At 44.2% G+C, this 22,776-nt stretch overlaps 1 protein-coding gene and 1 long non-coding RNA gene across 2 annotated transcripts; one reads left to right on the forward strand and one right to left on the reverse strand.

Moving 5' to 3' along the window:
* The first annotated feature begins 57 nt into the window (after positions 1 to 57).
* Positions 58 to 3,453, forward strand: LOC129853372 (uncharacterized). Its single transcript, XM_055919345.1, has 3 exons — positions 58 to 2,127; positions 2,363 to 2,507; positions 2,656 to 3,453. Exons 1-3 carry the CDS (start codon positions 1,716 to 1,718, stop codon positions 2,999 to 3,001), a joined length of 903 nt encoding a protein of 300 aa, XP_055775320.1. The 5' UTR covers positions 58 to 1,715; the 3' UTR covers positions 3,002 to 3,453.
* A 7,930-nt stretch (positions 3,454 to 11,383) lies between these two features.
* LOC129853373 (uncharacterized) lies at positions 11,384 to 20,632 on the reverse strand. The gene is made up of 2 exons (XR_008759117.1): positions 11,967 to 20,632; positions 11,384 to 11,806 (listed from the first exon to the last, which is right to left on the reverse strand). It is a non-coding gene; the product is annotated as an uncharacterized LOC129853373 (long non-coding RNA).
* Between the last annotated feature and the right edge of the window lie 2,144 nt (positions 20,633 to 22,776).

A 22,776-nucleotide genomic window follows, 5' to 3' on the forward strand; every position in this document is an offset into this window, starting at 1 on the left:
TTTTGTGGGGCTGTGGTGCCTTGTGAAAATGAGTTTTAGCTGATTGTGGAATCTTGGGGCATTTGTAGTACTTAGTGGTGATTTGAGTTAGTAAGATGCTGTATAGTGTATATACCACCTCTGTCTTTTACTTTCATGGTCATCCATGTTTGTGTGGTATTTGTAATGAGTGCCTATACTGTGTCCCTGCAGGCAACCTGTCTGGTAGGCCAGGGGGAGCCCAGGACCGTTCTTTTGTGAGAGCCACATCGCTGCTCCACTCGCATTTCTCTCACACTGAAGCTCTGCAGGAGGCTATTGTCAGGTCAGTATGACTGGCAGGGGGCTCTCTCAACATGCATTACTCCTCCTCAAGTCAGATGATGGGGGAGGGGGAACAGGCCATCATTATGCAGTTTGTATTATCTTAAGATAAATCCCTGAGTGTTTCCATTGAGTTGTAATGTGTCTTACGTTTATAATACAGGAGTGCGGGTGCAGCTGTGTACGGGATCCGCAGTGTGGCCCAGGAGACGTACTTCCTGCAGCAAGGCGGAGCGGTGAGAAACTCTGGCATCCCCGACCACCAGGACAATGCTTTCTCTCTGCCTACCAAGGCCCGACACAGAAGACATTTTGCACAATATATAATGAAATTCCAAACCAACACACCACATGAAATATGATCTTATAGAGATGTTGTGTAACAAATATTCAATGTACAAACATCATGAAGGCATCATGGCTGCCGGGTTTCCTAATCACTGTAATCCTTTTCATTTGGATAAAGATAATCAGCTACCACTGAATCCTTCACCACCAACCACAATGTATTTAAAAAAAAATATTATGTTGTACCTAATGACATACCATATGTAGGAAAAACGTATTATATATAATTACAGATATCATGTAATATTTTTAGTGTGTTTTTAGTGTAATATTCTGTCCTGAGAGTGCACTCTTGGGTTTTCATTGTAGAGTTGATTTTGACCACCTCTGAAATCAAGCCAAAAGCCATTGAATACACTAAATGTGATACTCTCTGATGAATGGGGCACATGAATCATTTGCCAATAATATTCCGTAAGGTTGTCGGCCATCGTGCTCCCTATAGTGCCATAACGATAGTATTACTGTAGCACCAGGCACACAGCTCAGGCTAAGCATAAATACGGCGCCCACAGTACTTTACAAACACTAAAGTACGAACACTGACCCCAATTGTTATCATGGTAATTATATTGCTTTGGGTGAAGGGGACGAACAATGCCTAAATGTAAGTTTTCATGAAATTTAAGATAGCTGGACTGTCTACGTGCGTAAATATATCCAAATAGAAAGTAACATCGGTTTCTGTGCCTGGTGTCCTGGAAATAAGTAGTCTCGAAAAACCAACCCTAAGCCATAACCTTTCTTGATGGTCCAAATATAGTGTAATTAGGGTCATTAGATACGCTGTAGCTGAATTTGAATGACTGGAGTCGGTGTTTTCGGAGTGCCTTATTATGCAAACTAATTTTATGGGTCAGTGGGGTGCAAATCGGTAGTTAGGGGCACGAACAAAACAGGGGGGTGGAGAAACAGAATTAAAATTCTAAGTGGCAGAATGCCCCATTGTCAGTGGAGGGGCATACCCTATAAACCACGCAGATAAGCGGTCTTTTTCAGATACACCGCACCACTGGACGGAGCTGGTACAACTAGTGGAGCTCTCCAATTACGGACCCATCACCATGGCTTCTACCACATGCTCTTGGATTGCCTTCATTTTCTTATCTGTGTCTACTCATTTCATTGGAGTACAGTGTCGCGCGGTGCAGGAGATACTGTCAAAGTCCTCCGCTTTTCAGGATGGTCCCAATACTTTACCTACAGATATCTTGAGACGATGGCGACGGGAGAGCGATGAGACGCAGCGGCAACATTGCGCAGTGTTGTCAGCGCCTTGGATGGAAACCAGCGCGTACCCGATGGAATTGGCACTGCTACATCGTCTCCGGGTGCGTTCAATGGCCCAAGGAGGTTTACGGCGCACAGTCTTTCCTGAGCAACCACTATTCCATTTTGTCAGACGCGTCTATCATTGCTGTCAGTTAGGTTTTCATTGCAGAGGCGTCAAAGGGATTCAGGGTAGTATCAGTGGAGGTAAGAATCTAAATCCAGTCATTTGAAGTAGATTCTTAGCAATGTATTAAGCCTACTCTTGGACTAAATTAGTATGTAGGCCTACTGTAGAGAATCTCCATTTTAAAGTGCCTTTAGACTTGGTTTTATAGAATATATAAATTATTCTACTAAGGAATGGGGCCACGGTCACATTCTCAGTAGTGCTTATTTCATTTAGGCCTTACAGTATTTTGTTGATCTTTTCCCACCCTAGATACAGATGTGGAGTTCCTTCTCAGTCAGGATGTTCTGTCAGTGACAGTCATGAGAGCTGAGATTCATCTCTATGTGTTGAATCCTCAACACCTGAACATAGAGCCTGTTCTTCCATACATGGCAAAACGCAAGCTTCCCACACGGTAAGAGTCCTGGTTGACATGATGGCACACTCACTTAGCTGTCATACCTCAACTTTTTATATAAATTTATTCCATATCTATGGAAACTGAAAGTTGTAATTATTAGGCTAAAGTACTGTGGGTCCTGTCTTAACCTTTTATTCCACAGATACAGTTTTGGGTCAAAGGAGAATGTCCTGGAGCTTCGAGTGGATCTGCTGTTCCTATTCCAAGGTCTTCAGGAGGCAGCTGGTGGTGTCAGAGGGGAGCCAAGTCTGGTTGACATGCGGAAAGTGGGGGAGCTTTCAAGCGGGGGTCCACGAGAAAGGCCAAGAGATCCATGGTCTCTGCAGGACACCAATGCTGATCTGTTGGGGGAGGGGGTGGGCCCCCTGCTGACAGCCATGGAGCTGGGCCTGGCCCTGAATTGTGACAGGGGGGGAGTGGAGGTGTCTTGTGAGCACAATGGAGTCCACCTATTACACTCTCCATTCATTGCTCTCTCCTACAGATAAAGATGACGCAAACCAGTATTGTACACACTATCACATTTTACCTTGAGTTGCACCATAACCCCATCTCCATGTCGTCTCTAATGTCCTCAAGTCTATGAAGCTGCATTTATCTCTCGGTGGGCAACATGTCAACTTTTATTATTGATATGTGAAGGAAGTGGATCTGATGTCTTAACTACATAACTTTTGCAATAACCCTTTGCAAAATAAAACATTGTCTTTAATGTTGTGATGCAAAATATATTTTTTTATATACATAATACCCCAACGTGTATGTGGTTCTGTGCACTTCAGAAAATGCTTGAATATATTAACTTATCAGTGTTGTGTTTTGTCAGAAAGAAATGCATTTGTAAAGATGTAAATAGTGTATATTATCACATATGTTTATTGGAAAATTGTTTTTGATTTTCCTTTATTGAAACTCAATTTATTAAATTTGTGAAACTATGGGTGACGTGTCGATGTCCTTTTGTTGTTGCATTGACCAAAAGCGGTTCATAAAGGAGTAAAGTCCTTTACAATGTGACCACCGTAGCTATATCTTGTTTCTTATGTATCTGTTTCTCTTGTTTTCCTTGTTTTACTCTGCAGTTTTCAAGTTACAGGTGGGGGTTTCCTCTCAGCCGAAAGTCTACCAGATCAAAATAATGACCTTGTCTTGCTAGGCTTTACAACTTTTGACAGTTGGTGTGAAAAACGTGGTGCAGAAAAACCTCCACCTGGACCACTATCATCAGAAACCAACAACTAGCAAATACTGTGCATCTATGTTGAGTTAACTGACACTTTCTTGTCCATGGTCTGGCTAATAAACGGTTATGACGAAAAAGAAAAAAACACTTGTCAATTTAAACTACATTTCAGTCAATGGGCAAAACAATGCAAATCGAGTTAAACATGTAAATGATATTACAGTAGTAACTTATTCTCTTGGGAGAAGCCAAGCAAAAGGTTGTCTGTACTGGTGCGCCTCAATCCATGCATCTGCACAGTACAATTATTTTGGTAAATGTAAGCGATGGGTTTATCATGATGTCAATTAATCTTAAAACCCATTCGTTAAATTACACAACACGGAAGAATACATCTATTTTCATTGACATTTGTGGAACGAGAAGGTGCGACTGAAATCCAGGTACAATGTCTCATATTCACAAGTCTGAAGTTCTCTCTTCTGTCGCCTACAGATCACACTTTCATCACAGATATTTGCTGTGTGAAGTTTGCATACTAGAACGAAGTAATCTGTGACTGGTAGATGACCGAGCCACTCTACACTGCAGCCAAAATAGCAGTGTCTCGAGTGCACGGTGACCATGGCGCTGCACGGTCCAGCCTTGGTTTCTCAGGTATTGATTAAGGGAATTAGTCCAGATTGTGTTAGACAATGTGATTGAAATATGCAATAGCATACACTTGAAAGGGGGTTGTAACCCACCATGCTGGACTTGTGGAACTACCTAGGTTTACGATCGCATTTTAGATTAATGGCAGAGATTAATGTTATAGCCTGACATTAGATGTGTGATATTGTGGTACAAATTTCTACTGTTCTGTCTTTAAACAAGCCAAATAACCCCAAAAAACTACATTCATAAAAGTAATTTTAGAAAAAAAAATCTGTGAAATATCTGAATGCCCACACTGGAATTGTGTTCCTGTACTGTCAGAAAAGCCACTAAAGACTCGTCTGGTCTGCTTTGCCCTTCATCACCAGTCTAGAGAATCGATGGAAAAGAGCAGTGGTGTAAAGTACTTAAGGGAAACTACTTAAAGTACTTAAATTACTAGTTTTTTGGGGTATCTGTACTTTACTATTTATATTTTTTGACAACTTTTACTTTTACTCCACTACATTCCTGAAGAAAATAATGTACTTTTTATTCCTTACATTTTCCCTGACACCCAAAAGTACTCGTTACATTTTGAATGCTTAGCAGGACAGGAACATTGTCTAATTCACACACTTAGCAAGATAATATCCCTGGTCATCCCAACTGCCTCTGATCTGGCAGACTCACTAAACACAAATGCTTAGTTTGTAAATGATGTCTGAGTGTTGAACTGCGCCCCTGGCTATCCATAAATAATAATAATTTAAAAAAGAAAATCGTATTGGTTTGCAGGGACAATATAAAATATAAGAAATGTATAAGAAATGTAAAATTATTTACACTTAAGTACATTTCAAAGCAAATACTTTTAGACTTAGTATTTTAGTCTTTTTAAAGTAGTATTCTACTGGGTGACTTTCACTTTTACTTGAGTCATTATCTTTTAAGGTATCTTTACTTTTACTCAAGTATGAAAATTGGGTACTTTTTCCACCACTGAGAAAGAGTGCCATGTTTTCTGAACTGTTTGCATGTGGGAGGTAAGACAGACCAACTTCCCATTGCATGAACAACTTGTAACTTATGTTTGGGATGTAAAAGTGACACATGGACACAAACGGCATACATATATACAGTGTATTCGGAATGTATTCAGACCCCTTGACCTTTTCCACATTGTTACATTACAGCCTTATTCTAAAATTGATTAAATAGACCCCCCCCCCCTCATAAATCTACACACAATGTACCACAATGACAATGCAAAAACAGGTTTTTAGACATTTTTGCAAGTGTATTCAAAATAACAAACTGAAATATCACATTTACATTTGTATTCAGACCCTTTACTCAGTATTTTGTTGAAGCATCTTTGGCAGTGATTACAGCCTTAAGTATTTTTGGGTATGATGCTACAAGCTTGTCACACCTGTATTTGGGAGTTTCTCCCATTCTTCTCTGCAGATTCTCTCAAGCTCTGTCAGGTTGGCTGGGGAGCGTCGCTGCACAGCTATTTTCAAGACTCTCCTGAGATGTTCGATTGGGTTCAAGTCCGGGCTCTGGCAGGGCCACTCAAGGACATTCAGGGACTTGTCCCAAAGCCACTCCTGCATTGTCTTGGCTGTGCGCTTAGGATCGTTGTCTTGTTGGAAGGTGAACCCTCACCCCAGTCTGAGGTCCTGAGCAGGTTTTCATCAAGGATCTTGCTCTGTTCATCTTTCCCTCGATCCTGACTAGTCTCCCAGTCCCTGCCGCTGAAAAACATCCCCACAGCATGATGTTGCCACCACCATGCTTCACCGTAGGGATGGTGCCAGGTTTCCAGCAGACGTGACGTGACGCTTGGCATTCAGGCCAAAGAGTTCAATCTTCGTTTCATCAGACCAGAGAATCTTGTTTGTCATGGTCTGAGAATCCTTTAGGGGCCTTTTGGCAAACTCCAAGCGTACTGTCATGTGCATTTTACTGAGGAGTGGCTTCCGTCTGGCCGCTACCATAAAGGTCAGATTGTCGGAGTGCTGCATATTTGGTTGTCCTGGAAGGTTCACCCATCTCCACAGAGGAACTCTGGAGCTCTGTCAAAGTGACCATCGTGTTCTTGGTCACCTCCCTGACCAAGGCCCTTCTCCCCCAATTGCTCAGTTTGGCCGGTCGGCCAGCTCTAGGAGCTCTTTGTGGTTCCAAACTTCTTCCATTTAAGAATGATGGAGGCTACTGTGTTCTTGGGGACCTTCAATGGTGCAAACATTTTTGCAAAAGGAAGGGTACCATAAATAACATTTTTGGTACCCTTCCTCAGATTTGTGCCTCGGCACCATCCTGTCTCTGAGCTCTACGGATAATTCCTTTTACCTCATTGCTTGGTTTTTGCTCTGACATGCACTGTCAACTGTGGGACCTTGTGTAGACAGGTGGGTGCCTTTCCAAATCATGTTCAATCAATTTAATTTACCACAGGTTGACTCAAATCAAGCTGTAGAAACATCTCAAGGATGATCAATGGAAACAGGTTGCACCTGAGCTCAATTTTGAGTCTCATAGCAAATGGTCTGAATACTTATGTAAATAAGTTATTTCTGTTTTTTATGTTATAAATTAGCATACATTTCTAAAGCTGGTTTCACTTTGTCATTATGGGGTATTGTGCGTAGATTGATGAGGAAAAAATGTATTCAATCAATTTTAGAATAAGGCTGTAATGTAACAAAATGGGGAAAAGTCAAGGGGTCTGAATACTTTCCCATGGCACTGTATCAGTGGAGGCTGCTGAGGGGATGACGGCTCATAATAATGTCTGGAACGGAGAAACCATGTATTTAATACCAAGTGACCCTAACCCTAAACTGACTCTATTGCTACTTGCAGTGAATCTCATCTGAGGGAAGCCACCGTAAATCCCAAGACACTACAGGTAGGTCTGTTACTGGGCTGATACTGGGCTCCTGACAGAATAGTGCCTGCTGCTTCAATGCAGCTCTTGTAGTGTGAATGCAGCTCAGTTTGGAGCGAATTAAAACAAAGCAAATAAAATATGGGACAAATGAAATGTACATAAATAGTTGTTATTTCTGTTATGTTTGTAATTAATACACAATGTTACTTCTGCTCTTTTGTATATATTTTTAAAGCAAAATAATAGTCTCTTCACAATGGGATTCAATAAACTATTAGAATCCGTTGCTATATCAAAGGTGTGATAACCTAATGCACCGAATTTTGGAGATCATTACAGCCTAAATTACGTTCTTTTCATCCTCACTATGCAAACAAAGCTGATTTCCGCAACAATTTAGCTGTTTAAAAGAGTTTTGTTTTGCTAATAAGATGCAAACAGTACTTCAAACTACTTTTGGGTATCTTGTTAACATTTCAACATGAAATCCATGTCTTAAACGTTGCTACGTTTCCGAAAAGGCGCCGGAGAAGAAGGTAGACGTTTTACGTGTCCCCAACCGATTGTGTTTTTTTTGTTCAATTATTTGCGTTTTTTGTAACTTATTTTTTTTACTTATTTTGTACATAATGTTGCCGCTACCGTCTCTTATGACCGAAAATAACTTCTGGACATCAGGACTGTGATTACTCACCACGGACTGGCAGAATCCTTTTTTTCCTTAAACGAGTCTGACGAGCCCGACGCGAATGATATACTGCTTTCTCGGGAACAGGCCCAGATCCCTGTGATTTGCATGAAGAGGAGGCGGAGACAAAGGGGCCAGAGGGCGGGCTGCCTTCTGAGAATTCGTAGGCGATAAAATAAACCCCTACTTCCTTCCATTCTGCTAGCAAATGTGCAATCTTTGGAGAATAAAATCGATGACCTACGCGCAAGATTAAACTACCAATGGGACATTCAAAACTGTAATATCTTATGCTTCACGGAGTCGTGGCTGAACGACAACACTATCAAGATACAGCTGGCTGGTTATATGCTGTACCGGCAGGATAGAACAGCGACGTCTTGTAAGACAAGGGGTGGCGGACTATGTATTTTTGTAAATAACAGCTAAATAACAGCTGGTGCACAATATCGAGCTATATCGAGGTAGAGTATCTCGTTTACATACCACCACAGTCAGAGGCTGGCAGTAGGACAGCATTGAATGAGCTGCATACTGCCATAAGCAAACAAGAAAACGCTCACCCAGAGGCGGCGCTCCTAGTAGCCGGGGACTATAATGCAGGGAAACTTAAATCCGTTTTACCAAATTTCCACCAGTATGTTAAATGTGCAACCAGAGGAAAAAACAACTCTGGACCACCTTTACTCCACACACAGAGACGCATACAAAGCTCTCCCTCGCCCTCCATTTGGCAAATCTGACCATTATTCTATCCTCCTGATTCCTGCTAACAAGCAAACATTTAAGCAGGAAGCACCAATGACTAGATCAATAAAAAAAGTGGTCAGAAGCAAATGATGCTAAGCTACAGGACTGTTTTGCTAGCACAGACTGGAATATGTTCGGTGTCCGATGACACCACATCAGTCGCTGGCTTCATCAATAAGTGCATCGATGACGTTGTCCCCACAGTGACTGTACGTACATACCCCAACCAGAAGCCATGGATTACAGGCAACATCCGCACTGAGCTAAAGGTTAGAGCTGCCGATTTCAAGGAGCGGGACTCTAACCCGGAAGCTTATAAGAAATCCCGCTATGCCCTCCGAAGAACCATCAAACAGGCAAAGCATCAATACAGGACTAAGATCGAATCGTACTACATCGGCTCTGATGCTCGTCGGATGTGGCAGGGCTTGCAAACCATTACAGACTACAAAGGGGAGCACAGCCGAGAGCTGCCCGGTGACACAAGCCTACAAGACGAGCTAAATTACTTCTATGCTCACTTCGAGGCAAATAACACTGAAGCCTGCATGAGAGCATCAGCTGTTCCGAAAGACTGTGTGATCATGCTCTCCGCAGCCAATGTGAGTAAGACATTTAAATAGGTCAACATTCACAAGGCCGCAGAGCCAGATGGATTATCAGGGCGTGTACTGCGAGCATGCGCTAACCAACTGGAAAGTGTCTTCACTGACATTTTAAAACTCTCCCTGTCTGAGTCTGTAATACCAACATGTTTCAAGCAGACCACCATGTATCCTAGAACACTAAGGTAACCTGCCTAAATGACTACCGACCCATAGCACTCACGTCTGTAGCCATGAAGTGCTTTGAAAGGCAGGTCATGGCTCACATCAACACCATTTTCCCAGAAACCCTAGATCCACTCCAATTTGCATACCGCCCCAAAAGATCCACAGATTATGCAATCTCTATTGCACTCTTTCCCACCTGGACAAAAGGAAAACCTATGTGAGAATGCTATTCATTGACTACAGCTCAGCGTTCAACACCATAGTGCCCTCAAAGCTCATCAATAAGCTAAGGACCCTGGGACTAAACACCTCCCTCTGCAACTGGATCCTGGACTTCCTGATGGGCCACCCCCAGGTGGTAAGGGTAGGTAACAACATATCTGCCACGCTGATCCTCAACACAGGGGCCCCTCAGGGGTCCGTGCTCAGTCCCCTCCTGTACTCCCTGTTCACTCATGACTGCACGGCCAGGCACGACTCCAACACCGTCATTAATGTTTGACGAAGAGACAGCCTATAGGGAGGAGGTCAGAGACCTGGCCGTGTGGTGCCAGGACAACAACCTCTCCTTCAACGTGATCAAGACAAAGGAGATGATTATGGACTACAGGAAAAAGAGGACCGCGCACGCCCCCATTCTCATCGACGGGGCTGCAGTGGAGCAGGTTGAGTGCTTCAAGTTCCTTGATGTCCATACCACCAACAAACTAACATGGTCCAAGCACACCAAGACAGTCGTGAAGAGGGCACGACAAAACCTATTCCTCTTCAGGAGACTGAAAAGATTTAGCATGGGTCCTCAGATCCTCAAAAGGTTCTACAGCTGCACCATCCTGACTGATTGCATCACTGCCTGGTATGGCAACTGCTCGGCCTCCGACCGCAAGGCACTACAGAGGGTAGTGCATACGGCCCAGTACATCACCGGGGCCAAGCTTCCTGCCATCCAGGACCTCTATACCAGGCGGTGTCAGAGGAAGGCCCTAAAAATTGTCAAAGACTCCAGCCACCCTAGTCATAGACTGTTCTCTCTGCTACCTCACGGCAAGTGGTACCGGAGCGCCAAATCTAGGTTCAAGAGGCTTCTAAACAGCTTCTACCCCCAAGCCATAAGACTCCTGAACAACTAATCAAATGGCTACCCAGACTATTTGCATTGCCTCCCCCTCTCCCTCTCTTTTACACCGCTGCTACTCTCTGTTATCATCTATGCATAGTCACTTCAATAACTCAACCTACATGTTCATATTACCTCAACTAACCGGTGCCCCCGCACATTGACTCTGTACCGGTACCCCCCTGTATATAGTCTCGCTATTGTTATTTTACTGTTGCTCTTTAATTACTTGTTACTTTTATTTCTTATCCATATTTTTTTTTTAACTGCATTGTTGGTTAGGGGCTCGTAAGTAAGCATTTCACTGTAAGGTCTACATCTGTTGTATTCGGCGCATGTGACTAATAAAATTTGATATAGCAAAGAAAACGTGTAATCTGCTTGACACATTGTTACATGTGACTAATAAAATTTGAAATAGCAAAGAAAACGTGTAATCTGCTTGACACATTGTTACTTATCTTACAGATCACAGTCAGCTAATTTCCCCTCCATTCATATGCAAATATGTTTGATTCATTTACTGGCGTGTCTGGCTGACATATTTTTATTTTAAGCTGCTCTTCCCTTATCTACACAGAAATAATATTTTAGTAGACCTCTATTATGCTTCATTCTTTCTCTCTCGCATAGCTCATTAATACACCTTCGTGGTGGAACAGATCTATTGTAGGTTCCAAGATAGTTCAACATTATTCATTGTTCTAACAAATACCATCAAGGGATACCTTACAAATTACAGTTATGAACACCTTGTGAAACAGCTGTGAAAACCAGCCTTGCAATATTCAAGATTTAAATATAAACTTGGACCTTTTTTAGGGTACAGTTGTGTCATTCATTTATTTTCAGATTTTTTGTTGTTGTTGTACACTCACATGGCAAACTTATACTGAATTCTGGTGAGTTGAATAGAGAGGAGGTGGGTGCTGTGTGGGTGGGAGGTTCTGACTGTCACTTGTTCTCAACAGGCAGCCAGTCTCGGAAAGGGGACTTGAAGAGGGATACTGCAAAGTCTAGGCACTGCTGCTATCTTTGTTCTGAGTGTTTGCAGTGCTAGTGTTTTTAATCCATCTGTGTATCTCACATTATGTACCAAGTATGATAGAGCAAGAACTTTTTTTGCAGATAATAACAACAAGACAATAACAGTAGCTGTAGATGATGTAATGAACATTTGGAGGGTGGTTGGTAATGGATGAACTCGGGTGGATCCACAATTGGGTGTTAGGCAGAACCCCTAGGTCCTGAAGAACAGGAGCAGAGTTAAAGGGAACAGGGTAGGAGACCGCAACGTAAACAAGAAGACACACAGGTTACTCTTTACTTGAGAAGATTTGATGCATTAGTGCAGTGTCAAAAATGGGAGATATGTACTTTTCAACAGTTTTTGAAGGTATAGCCTACCTGAAGCTGGTCTCCCTCCGACTCAGAGCACAGAGAATCAGACTGACCCGAACTCGCTGGTTCTGGTGGATGGGATACCTCCTGGGTGGCTCGGACAGTCAATAGTCCTAAAGTCATTTGGAGAGGTAAATTGAAGAGGTACATTTTTATAAACTCAGCATAACTACCATAACTACCTTCAAATCATGATAAGGTTCTATAGCTGTACCATTGAGAGCATATTGACTGGCTGCTTGGTATGGTAATAGCACCGCACTCGATCGCATGGCGCTACAGAGTGTTGTGAGGACAGCCCAGTACATCACTGGGGCCGAGCTCCCTGCCACCCAGGACCTCTATATCAGGCGGTGTGAAAAGAAGGCTCAGAAAATTGTCAAAGACTTCAACCACCCAAGCCATAAACCTTTCTCTGCTGTCGCACGGCAAGAGGTACCAGTACATCAAGTCTGACACCAACAAGCTCTTGAACAGCTTCTATTCCAAAGCAATATGACTGATAAATACTTAACAAAATAGCAAAACAGGCCAAATGTATCTTGAATCTTCATTGACCTCTTCCCATGGCGGTCTTGTGGGTCTGGTTGGTTCGTTCATGCAAACCTGGAGGATGATGATGATGTCCATCATCACCTTGGAGGTGGCATAGACAGATTCTATAATATTGAACTCTACTGTGGTCAAATAAAGCAACCATTACAAAACAACTTATCATGGCAAAATTTGAATTGTGACATTTACCGATCATGGGCCATTGTGAAACAACTTTCATAAATTTCAGGCGCCACAGTCACCCTCAAACTTCTGGCAGGCTAGACAGTTACGGACCTTTAAGCATGAAAGTGACAAATTGAAACATTGGGTGCTCTCTAATATGACATTAATTGAAATCATAATAATTTCAGATATAATAGAATGTGATTGATAAACCAAAGATTATTTCACTTGCCCAGCTGTCCACATCATTGACAATCCCACGCCAGAAGAAGCGTAGGTTGATTTTGGCAATCATGCGTTTCACTCCGAAATGGCCAGCATGCATCTCGGTCAGAACGGCCTCCCTTTCCTTCGTGAAAATCACCCTCCTTGTCACGCCCTGACTTTAGTTATATTTGCTTAGGTCAGGGTGTGACAAGGGTGGTTTGTTTAGTTTTGTATTGTCTAGTTTTTGTCTTGTCTAGGGTTTTTGGTTATCTATGGGGATTTTGTATTGTCTAGGGGTATGTAGGTTTATGGTGGCCTGAATGGGTTTATCGTTGTCTCTGATTGGGGAGCCTATTTTAGGTTGCCATTTTCCATGTTGGTTTTGTGGGTAGTTGTCCATGTTTAGTTGCACTACGTTGGCGTGTCGTTGGGATATTTATTGTTTTGTTGGCGACATCGTTAAATAAAGAAGTATGTACGCTTAAACCGCTGCGCCTTGGTCCACTCCTTTAAATGACCGTGACACTCCTGTGTGGCTGGCCATTCATTGTAGGTACATGTTATTGCCTAACAAGTTGGAAGAGAAGAGTTGTTGAAATACTCAAGTCCAAGTAAATTTGCACTGCTGTCTCCATCTCTCTGTCTGTCTTCCACTTACTTCCCACCTCTCTCTCGCTCTCATTCTTTCTCACTTTCTTCCTCTCCCCCCTCTCTGTGTCTAGCAAAGACACCTAGTTAAGGGCAGTTGGAATTACGATAATTACTTACACCTTTCCATTTGATTGATCAGGGTTTACTTATAGCTATATACCTCAATATGACAGACATACTGTATAGCTACATGTAGAGTTAGCAACATGTATATGACCAACTAGCTAGATGGAAATGGTTGTACATAGCTAAATCCTTCAAGTAATCTAACAGAAGTTGACTGCTTAAGCATTGAGGACAGCATTTTGTTGACAACATGGTGGTTTACACTGTCTACTGTGTGTGTGAATGATGGAAGAATCTTATCCCAGCTGTAGGTCCATTTGAGTGTGTGTGGTCACTTAGCCCTGCACATCAACCAGTACTGGGACCCTTGGAAACTTGCTCAAAGAGCTGCTTGAATGTCTAAGTACAAAATGGAGGAAGTTAACAATCTGTGGCTTAGATTGAATTCAAAGTTGAGACAAACTACAACACATATGAAAGACTGTACCACACAGACTAGTACAATAGCCTACACATAGAAAGGAACCTAAAGGCACATACAGTACCAAACAGTACTACCCGACAGATAGGGCAGGTGTGGACCAGTGTTGTCTTGGCTACAGTCTTCTGGTTCACAGCTGCTTTTAAATTAATACCAATTAATTTAAAACCCACCATAGTAGGTAAGATTAAATAAGATTACATAACCTTGCCTACTAGCTATACTAATGATCTGCTGTCCAGAGGGTAACAACAAACATATCAATATTTTCCCGCAGTAAACTAAGCACATGGTTGACTCGGGAGGATGCTAATCAGTCCAACCGCTCAAAAAGACAGACTAAAATAATACAGCTAGTTAGGGTAGTTAGAAGTCAAGCAGTACTAGAAATAGACTCACCCACAAACAAACATTATCAAGAACACCTAGCTTTAGCTTCACCATCTAGGTTATCTAGCTAGTTAACTAGCAAGCTGGACTGCTAGTTTATAAAAGTCAAAGAAAGCTCAACTGTTTTTTATGAATAATGCATTTAAATGGCTAGACAAATAGACAGCTAATCTAACCTTGATTTGGTAGTCTTATCCAGATCATCATGGCCCTGGTGAGTAACGTGAAGCTTCAGACAGGAATTTGTTGTTCTGCATGACAGCCACATTGGCATTTATTTTTTGGGGGGGGTTAAATACCAGCAAATATATTGATAAAAGTCACTTTGTCCGAGAGTGATTAACATGGTTATAAAACAAAACACAGCCCTTGTTTGAAATGTTTCTAACATCCACAATGGATAAAATGAATGATGGAAAAACAATTGGAACCATTTCTGTGTTTGACCGCTAGGTTTTATGGGTATTATGACTCATACTGTGGGACTCAATTAATGTGGCACATTAGGATAACTAACGCAGCAGGTTAGGAAAACTAATGTGGCAGGTTAGGAGAATTAACGCAACAGGTTAGGAGAATTAATGTGTCAGGTTATGAGAATGAGGTTACATTTAGGAAACTCTAGTTAACTCTAGTTAAGCCATGGAATGATAGAGGCCTCTAGTGGCCAAAGGCTGTTTTTAGCATGGGCAGCGCCATTGAGGGCTTCCAGCATGCTTCAGACATTTTAAAGTAGTAGTCAACTGGGTGGGGATTCCTATAGGTTGTAGCCTCAATGGCGCTGCCCATGCAGTCACAGACATTATAATGGCAGAGATAAAGATGAGTCCTCTATCTATCTCTATGGGTTAGGCTTAGCTAAAATGCTACACCGGTTTATCTAGTTGTCCACCGTTTATCTAGTTGTCTACGCAATCTGCCATGCAAAACGGTGTCAACAAATCTGCCCAAATTAGCTGATTCGTTTTCCACAGTCCAACGTCTGTTGATCCACCCACTTCTTTCGTAACGCCCACTTTCAGACACACTCCACTTATATGGTTACCCATGACTCAACATTTTAAAGACAGAATGAAGTGTTCGAGTAGTAAGCCTAACAAAGCAGACTTCTTCATATACCCCCATATCACACACTCACAAACTGATAGCATAACATGGGTACTATTAAAGCTGCAGTATGCAACTTTTTGGGCGACCCAACCAAATTCACATAAATGTTAATTATAGATCTGTCATTCTCATTAAAAGCAAGTCTAAGAAGATGTAGATCTGTTCTATGTGCACTTTTTCTATGTTTCCCATTCTTAAATTTATTTTTGCCGGCTATAACCAGTAGGTTAATACAGGATTATTAAAGGCCCAGTGCATTAATTTGATGCAAAAATAAAACGATTTTTGTTTAAAAAAATATATTTTATTCAGATTTTTCAGGGGGTGCTGAAGCAACCTCAGCACCATAGCCACGGCAATTAGTTGCTGTGATTATTTTGCTAACGGTGGAATGCAAAAAAAAATTATGCCCCTGCTGAAGACGTCTATATTAGTCCACTAATACAGGACTAGTAAAGGCCCAGTGCAGTACTTTTGTGAATGAAAAAAAACCTAAATGTTAAAAATAAAAATAAAAAAGTGTTTAAAAGTGTTTACAAGCATTTGTGACTGGAGTCTTATAATTGTCTGTACAAAACAGTTAATCTGATAATACTTGTGTAATATAAATACTTGGGTAATAAATAAATAATAGAAATACTTGCTTTGTTTTCTATGTGAAAACTGAAATAGTTTACTCATTCCTTTTCAGTTGATGCTCTTATCCAGAGCAGCTTACAGTAGTGAGGTCATACATTTTCATACTAGTTCCCCATGGGAATTGAACCCACAACCCTAATTTTGCAAGCGCCACGCTCTACCAACTGAGCCACATCATCACAAATGACTTTTTGTTTGAATGTACTCAATTACTGTATTGTTCTTCTTCATGGTGATGGAAAGTCCACAGGTACAAAACTAGATGACCAGCCTATGTACAATATAGTAATGTACATTTACATTAAGGGGTTTGTAAGGATGGTAAAATAATACTGCACAAAAAGTGGTTGTTCTCCATGTTATTTGATCAAGAAAAATATTTAATTTGATGTGGATGTTTTGTGTCTTTTCCCATAACTTTGCACCTTTTATGTGGATGTTTGAGAACAGGGTTTTGTTCTTTATGGATGCCATTAAAATGACAATAGCAGAGAAAAGGACAGAGCAACAACTCTTACACTTCCAACTATTGAATCCTGCAAGATACTGTTCGTAATTATACAACTACCTTTTTTGCCAAAAATAGTTTTGCTCATGCTACAGACATCTATATCGGTCCGCTAATATAGATGTCTGTATAATTTTAAAAATAAAGATTTTTCAGGGGGTGCTGCAGCACCCTCAGCACCCCTACTTCCGGCTTCTATGGTTTTGTACACCAGCTTCAAACAGCTGAAAATACAAGATTTTTGGTTATGGAAAATATATTTCACATTGGTTTAGATTGTACAATGATTCTAAACACTAAACTGAAATTAGGCAAACTATTAGAATTTTAGCTAGCAGGAAATTGTGGAGCAATTTCTGCATAGTGCATTTTTAATTGGTTAGAGAGAGCAGAGGTCTTTGGCCACATTCAAACAAAAACACCCTAATGATTGGTTGACAAATAGTGCCTCCCACAATGCAGGTGATGGCTGCATGCTGCAGTTGGTGAGAAGCAACTGTAGCGACTTCATCAAAATCTGCATGACTTTGATCACATCATTTTGTCAAGTTCTTGCAGTCCACATGTAGTCACAAGTCGGACAATTTTAATCCCTGTGTTTTTATCCCATGTAGCTCAGTTGGTAGAGCATGGCAACGCCAGGGTTGTGGGTTTGATTCCCACGGGGGACCAGTATGAAAAAGTATTCAAATGTATGCCCTCACTACAGTAAACCACTCTGGATAAGAGTGTCTGCTAAATAACTCAAATGTAATGCAACACACTTTGAAAGGTGGTATTGACTAGTGTAATCTGCTTTAACGTGCCTGAAGTCTCTGAATCCATGTAGGGTTTTTTTGTTTTCATTTTGAAAGTAAAAATGAGAATACTAGTAGCAGAAATGTTAATTATATTTAACAGTGAATTGTCTCTTCCTCATCAGGGGCGGACTGGCAATCTGGCATTTTGGGACAATTTTTTCCCGAGTGGGCCTGTCATGCCAAATAGTGTCCCCCCCCCTGCGTCACAATGGGATTCGATGAGTTCTAGCTTCGGTTGCTAGGGCTGTTACTAGAACTTGCAAAAATTCTGACCGACCCACGTAATGAACCAAAGCGGTCATTGCTATGCTGGTTGCTTAGCTCTATTTTACCTCGTAGCGGTCATGGAGATCTAGTTTTATTTCACCTCATAAGCGCTCGCTCATTCTGCGCAAAATTATTACCTCAGAATCTATGTTTTTGAAGGCTGACTGCTTCAGAAGACTGGAAAGAGAACACTCTTTCTTTACCATATATTTGTGTTTCACAGGAGGTTGCTGGCACCTTAATTGGGGAGGACGAGCTCTTGGTAATGGCTGGAGCAGAATGGGTTGGATGGTATCAAATACATCAAACACATGGTTTCCATGTGTTTGATGCCATTCCATTCGCTTTGTTCCTGCCAGTATCATGAGCCTTCCTAATTTAAGCTGTTTTTAAATTGACGTTGCTATATACAGTACTTACTGTATTTACCTCAGCCTGCTTAGTCAGCTAGCTAGCTAGCCAGACTGTTTTTTTTTTACCAATGTTAGCTAGCTAACTGTTATTGTAGCTTTCTGTTTGTATGTAGTTTACACTTCAATGGCATCACTCGAGGAGATTTTATTTTATCTTTCCAACCAGGCAAAGTACTATGAAGGCACTACTGACCTCGACAAGAGGCACAACATTTGTGGAGGGCAGAGAAATTCACAATTCAGGGTAATGTTAAGTTGTTATGTCTATTGTTCAATTTGTGGAACTGCTGTGATCACTCATTATCTTTAATGTTGTGATTCACAGACACACAATGACCACGATTTGAATGATGCAACTGAGACGGACTGATGTCATTGGGACACACGCTGAGACCTCCAAGTATGACTCGACTTGGGCCGGATATTTGTGACAGATCTAAAATGGTGCCAAAACACACCAGCATCCCATTTTATGTTTATTCTATGGCCAACCATCTCTCTAACTCCCCATTATGCCATTTATGCCCCATGGTCAATGGTCCCTCAACTTCAGACACTTTGGAACTCTCCATTTTATCTCTATAAACCCACCCTTCCTTCACCCATTTTCCCTATGCTTCTTCCTTCACTTGTTAGGGCCAATTTCAAGTTTTCATAACAATCGGTAATCAGCCTTTTTGGACACCGATTATGGCTGATTACATTGCAATCCACGAGGAAACTGCGTGGCAGGCTGACCACCTGTTACAAAGGTTGTGCAATGTAACAGCAATATTTAGACTTAGGGTTGCCACCCGTTCGATAAAATACGTAACGGTTCCGTATTTCACTGAAAGAATAAACGTTTCGTTCTTTATGGATGCTTCTTCCTTCACTTGTTAGGGCCAATTTCAAGTTCAATAAAATACGTAAAGGTTCCGTATTTCACTGAAAGAATAAACTTTTTGTTTTCGAAATTATGGGTTTCCGGATTTGACCATATTAATGGCCAAAGGCTCATATTTCTGTGTTTATTATATTATAATTAAGTCTGATTTGATATTTGATAGAGCGGTCTGGCTGAGTGGTGGTAGGCAGCAGCAGGCTCGTAAGCATTCATTCAAACAGCACTTTACTGCGTTTGCCAGCAGCTCTTAGCAATGCTTGATGCACAGCGCTGTTTATAACTTCAAGCCTATCAACTCCCGAGATTAGATTTGCAATACTAAAGAGCCTATAAGAACATCCAATAGTCAAAGGTATATGAAATACTAATGTTAGAGAGAAATAGTTGATGCGTCATACTTCCTATAATAACTACAACCTAAAACTTAACTGGGAATATTGAAGAACTGGGAATATTGACCCACTAGCTTTCATATGTTCTCATGTTCTGAGCAAGGAACTTAAACGTTAGCTTTTTTACTTGGCACATATTGCCCTTTTATTTTTTGCATTATTTAAACCAAATTGAAAATGTTTCATTTATTTGAGACTAAATAGATTTTATTTATGTATTAAATTGAGTTAAAATAAGTGTTCATTTTTCATTCAGTATTGTTTTAATTGTCATTATTACAAATATAAACTCAGCAAAAAAATAAACGTCTACTCACTGTCAACTGCGTTTATTTTCAAACTTAACATGTGTAAATATTTGTATGAACATAAGATTCAACAACTGAGACATAAACTGAACAAGTTCCACAGACATGTTGTAAAGGCAGTCAATGTTGTTCTCCCCCTTAGACGAGAAGGAGCATGGATAGGACCAAGATGCGGATTGAGGGAAATAAGCCATCTTTTAATGAAAACAGCAAACAAAACACTACAAAACTACAAAACAACAAACGTGACTAACCTTCAACCGTCCATGTGAGGACACAGGAACAAACACCCACAAAAGCCTACTGCCTATGGCTACCTTAAATCTGGCTCCCAATCAGAGACAAATGAATGACAGCTGTCTCTGATTGAGACCCAATCTAGGCAGCCATAGACATAACTAGACAACCTAACAAACACTATCCCATACACATACAACACCCATGGACTAACCAAACACACACAACATACAATGCCCACCCCAACTCACGCCCTGACCAACGAAACATAATCAAAATAACATAAAAATAGGTCAGGAACGTGACATAACCCCCCCCTCAAGGTGCGTACTCCGAACGCACCACCAAAAGTCTAGGGGAGGGTCTGGGTGGGCATCTGTCCACGGTGGTGGCTCCGGCTCTGGACGCTGTCCCCACACCACCATAGTCACTCCCCGCTTCCGTATCCCCCACCCAATGACCACCCTCCAACTAAACCCACCTAACTGAATGGGCAGCATCGGGATAAGGGGCGGCATCGGGATAAGGGGCGGCACCGGGACAAGGGGCGGCACCGGGACAAGGGGCGGCACCGGGACAAGGGGCGGCACCGGGACAAGGGGCGGCACCGGGACAAGGGGCGGCACCGGGACAAGGGGCGGCACCGGGACAAGGGGCGGCACCGGGACAAGGGGCGGCACCGGGACAAGGGGCGGCACCGGGACAAGGGGCGGCACCGGGACAAGGGGCGGCACCGGGACAAGGGGCGGCACCGGGACAAGGGGCGGCACCGGGACAAGGGGCGGCACCGGGACAAGGGGCGGCACCGGGACAAGGGGCGGCACCGGGACAAGGGGCGGCACCGGGACAAGGGGCGGCAGGTCCTGGCTGAGGGACTCCGGCAGGTCCTGGCTGAGGGACTCCGGCAGGTCCTGGCTGAGGGACTCCGGCAGGTCCTGGCTGAGGGACTCCGGCAGGTCCTGGCTGAGGGACTCCGGCAGGTCCTGGCTGAGGGACTCCGGCAGGTCCTGGCTGAGGGACTCCGGCAGGTCCTGGCTGAGGGACTCCGGCAGGTCCTGGCTGAGGGACTCCGGCAGGTCCTGGCTGAGGGACTCCGGCAGGTCCTGGCTGAGGGACTCCGGCAGGTCCTGGCTGAGGGACTCCGGCAGGTCCTGGCTGAGGGACTCCGGCAGGTCCTGGCTGAGGGACTCCGGCAGGTCCTGGCTGAGGGACTCCGGCAGGTCCTGGCTGAGGGACTCCGGCAGGTCCTGGCTGAGGGACTCCGGCAGGTCCTGGCTGAGGGACTCCGGCAGGTCCTGGCTGAGGGACTCCGGCAGGTCCTGGCTGAGGGACTCCGGCAGGTCCTGGCTGAGGGACTCCGGCAGGTCCTGGCTGAGGGACTCCGGCAGGTCCTGGCTGAGGGACTCCGGCAGGTCCTGGCTGAGGGACTCCGGCAGGTCCTGGCTGAGGGACTCCGGCAGGTCCTGGCTGAGGGACTCCGGCAGGTCCTGGCTGAGGGACTCCGGCAGGTCCTGGCTGAGGGACTCCGGCAGGTCCTGGCTGAGGGACTCCGGCAGGTCCTGGCTGAGGGACTCCGGCAGGTCCTGGCTGAGGGACTCCGGCAGGTCCTGGCTGAGGGACTCCGGCAGGTCCTGGCTGAGGGACTCCGGCAGGTCCTGGCTGAGGGACTCCGGCAGGTCCTGGCTGAGGGACTCCGGCAGGTCCTGGCTGAGGGACTCCGGCAGGTCCTGGCTGAGGGACTCCGGCAGGTCCTGGCTGAGGGACTCCGGCAGGTCCTGGCTGAGGGACTCCGGCAGGTCCTGGCTGAGGGACTCCGGCAGGTCCTGGCTGAGGGACTCCGGCAGGTCCTGGCTGAGGGACTCCGGCAGGTCCTGGCTGAGGGACTCCGGCAGGTCCTGGCTGAGGGACTCCGGCAGGTCCTGGCTGAGGGACTCCGGCAGGTCCTGGCTGAGGGACTCCGGCAGGTCCTGGCTGAGGGACTCCGGCAGGTCCTGGCTGAGGGACTCCGGCAGGTCCTGGCTGAGGGACTCCGGCAGGTCCTGGCTGGACGGCTCTGGCAGGTCCTGGCTGGACGGCTCTGGCAGGTCCTGGCTGGACGGCTCTGGCAGGTCATGGCAGGACGGCTCTGGCAGGTCATGGCAGGACGGCTCTGGCTGGTCATGGCAGGACGGCTCTGGCTGGTCATGGCAGGACGGCTCTGGCTGGTCATGGCAGGACGGCTCTGGCTGGTCATGGCAGGACGGCTCTGGCGCTAGGCAGACGGCAGACTCTGGCCGGCTGAGACGCACTATAGGCCTGGTGCGTGGTACCGGAACTGGAGGCACCGGGCCGTGGGCACGCACCTCAGAGCGAGTGCGGGGAACAGGAACTGGGCACACTGGACTCTCGTGGCGCACTCCAGGCCTGGTGCGTGGTACCGGAACTGGAGGCACCGGGCTGGAGACCCGCACCATAGGGAGAGTGCGTGGAAGAGGAACAGGGCTCTGGAGATGCACTGGAAGCCTGGTGCGTGGTGTAGGCACTGGTGGTACTGAGCTGGGGTGGGAAGGTGGCGCCGGATATACCGGACCGTGAAGGAGGACACGTGCTCTTGAGCACCGAGCCTCCCCAACCCTACCAGGTTGAATGGTCCCCGTAGCCCTGCCAGTGCGGCGAGGTGGAATAGCCCGCACTGGCCTATGCAGGCGAACCGGGGACACCACCTGTAAGGCTGGTGCCATGTACGCCGGCCCGAGGAGACG

The sequence above is a fragment of the Salvelinus fontinalis genome, chromosome 4 (genome assembly GCF_029448725.1).
Source record: "Salvelinus fontinalis isolate EN_2023a chromosome 4, ASM2944872v1, whole genome shotgun sequence".
Taxonomy (NCBI): domain Eukaryota; kingdom Metazoa; phylum Chordata; class Actinopteri; order Salmoniformes; family Salmonidae; genus Salvelinus; species Salvelinus fontinalis.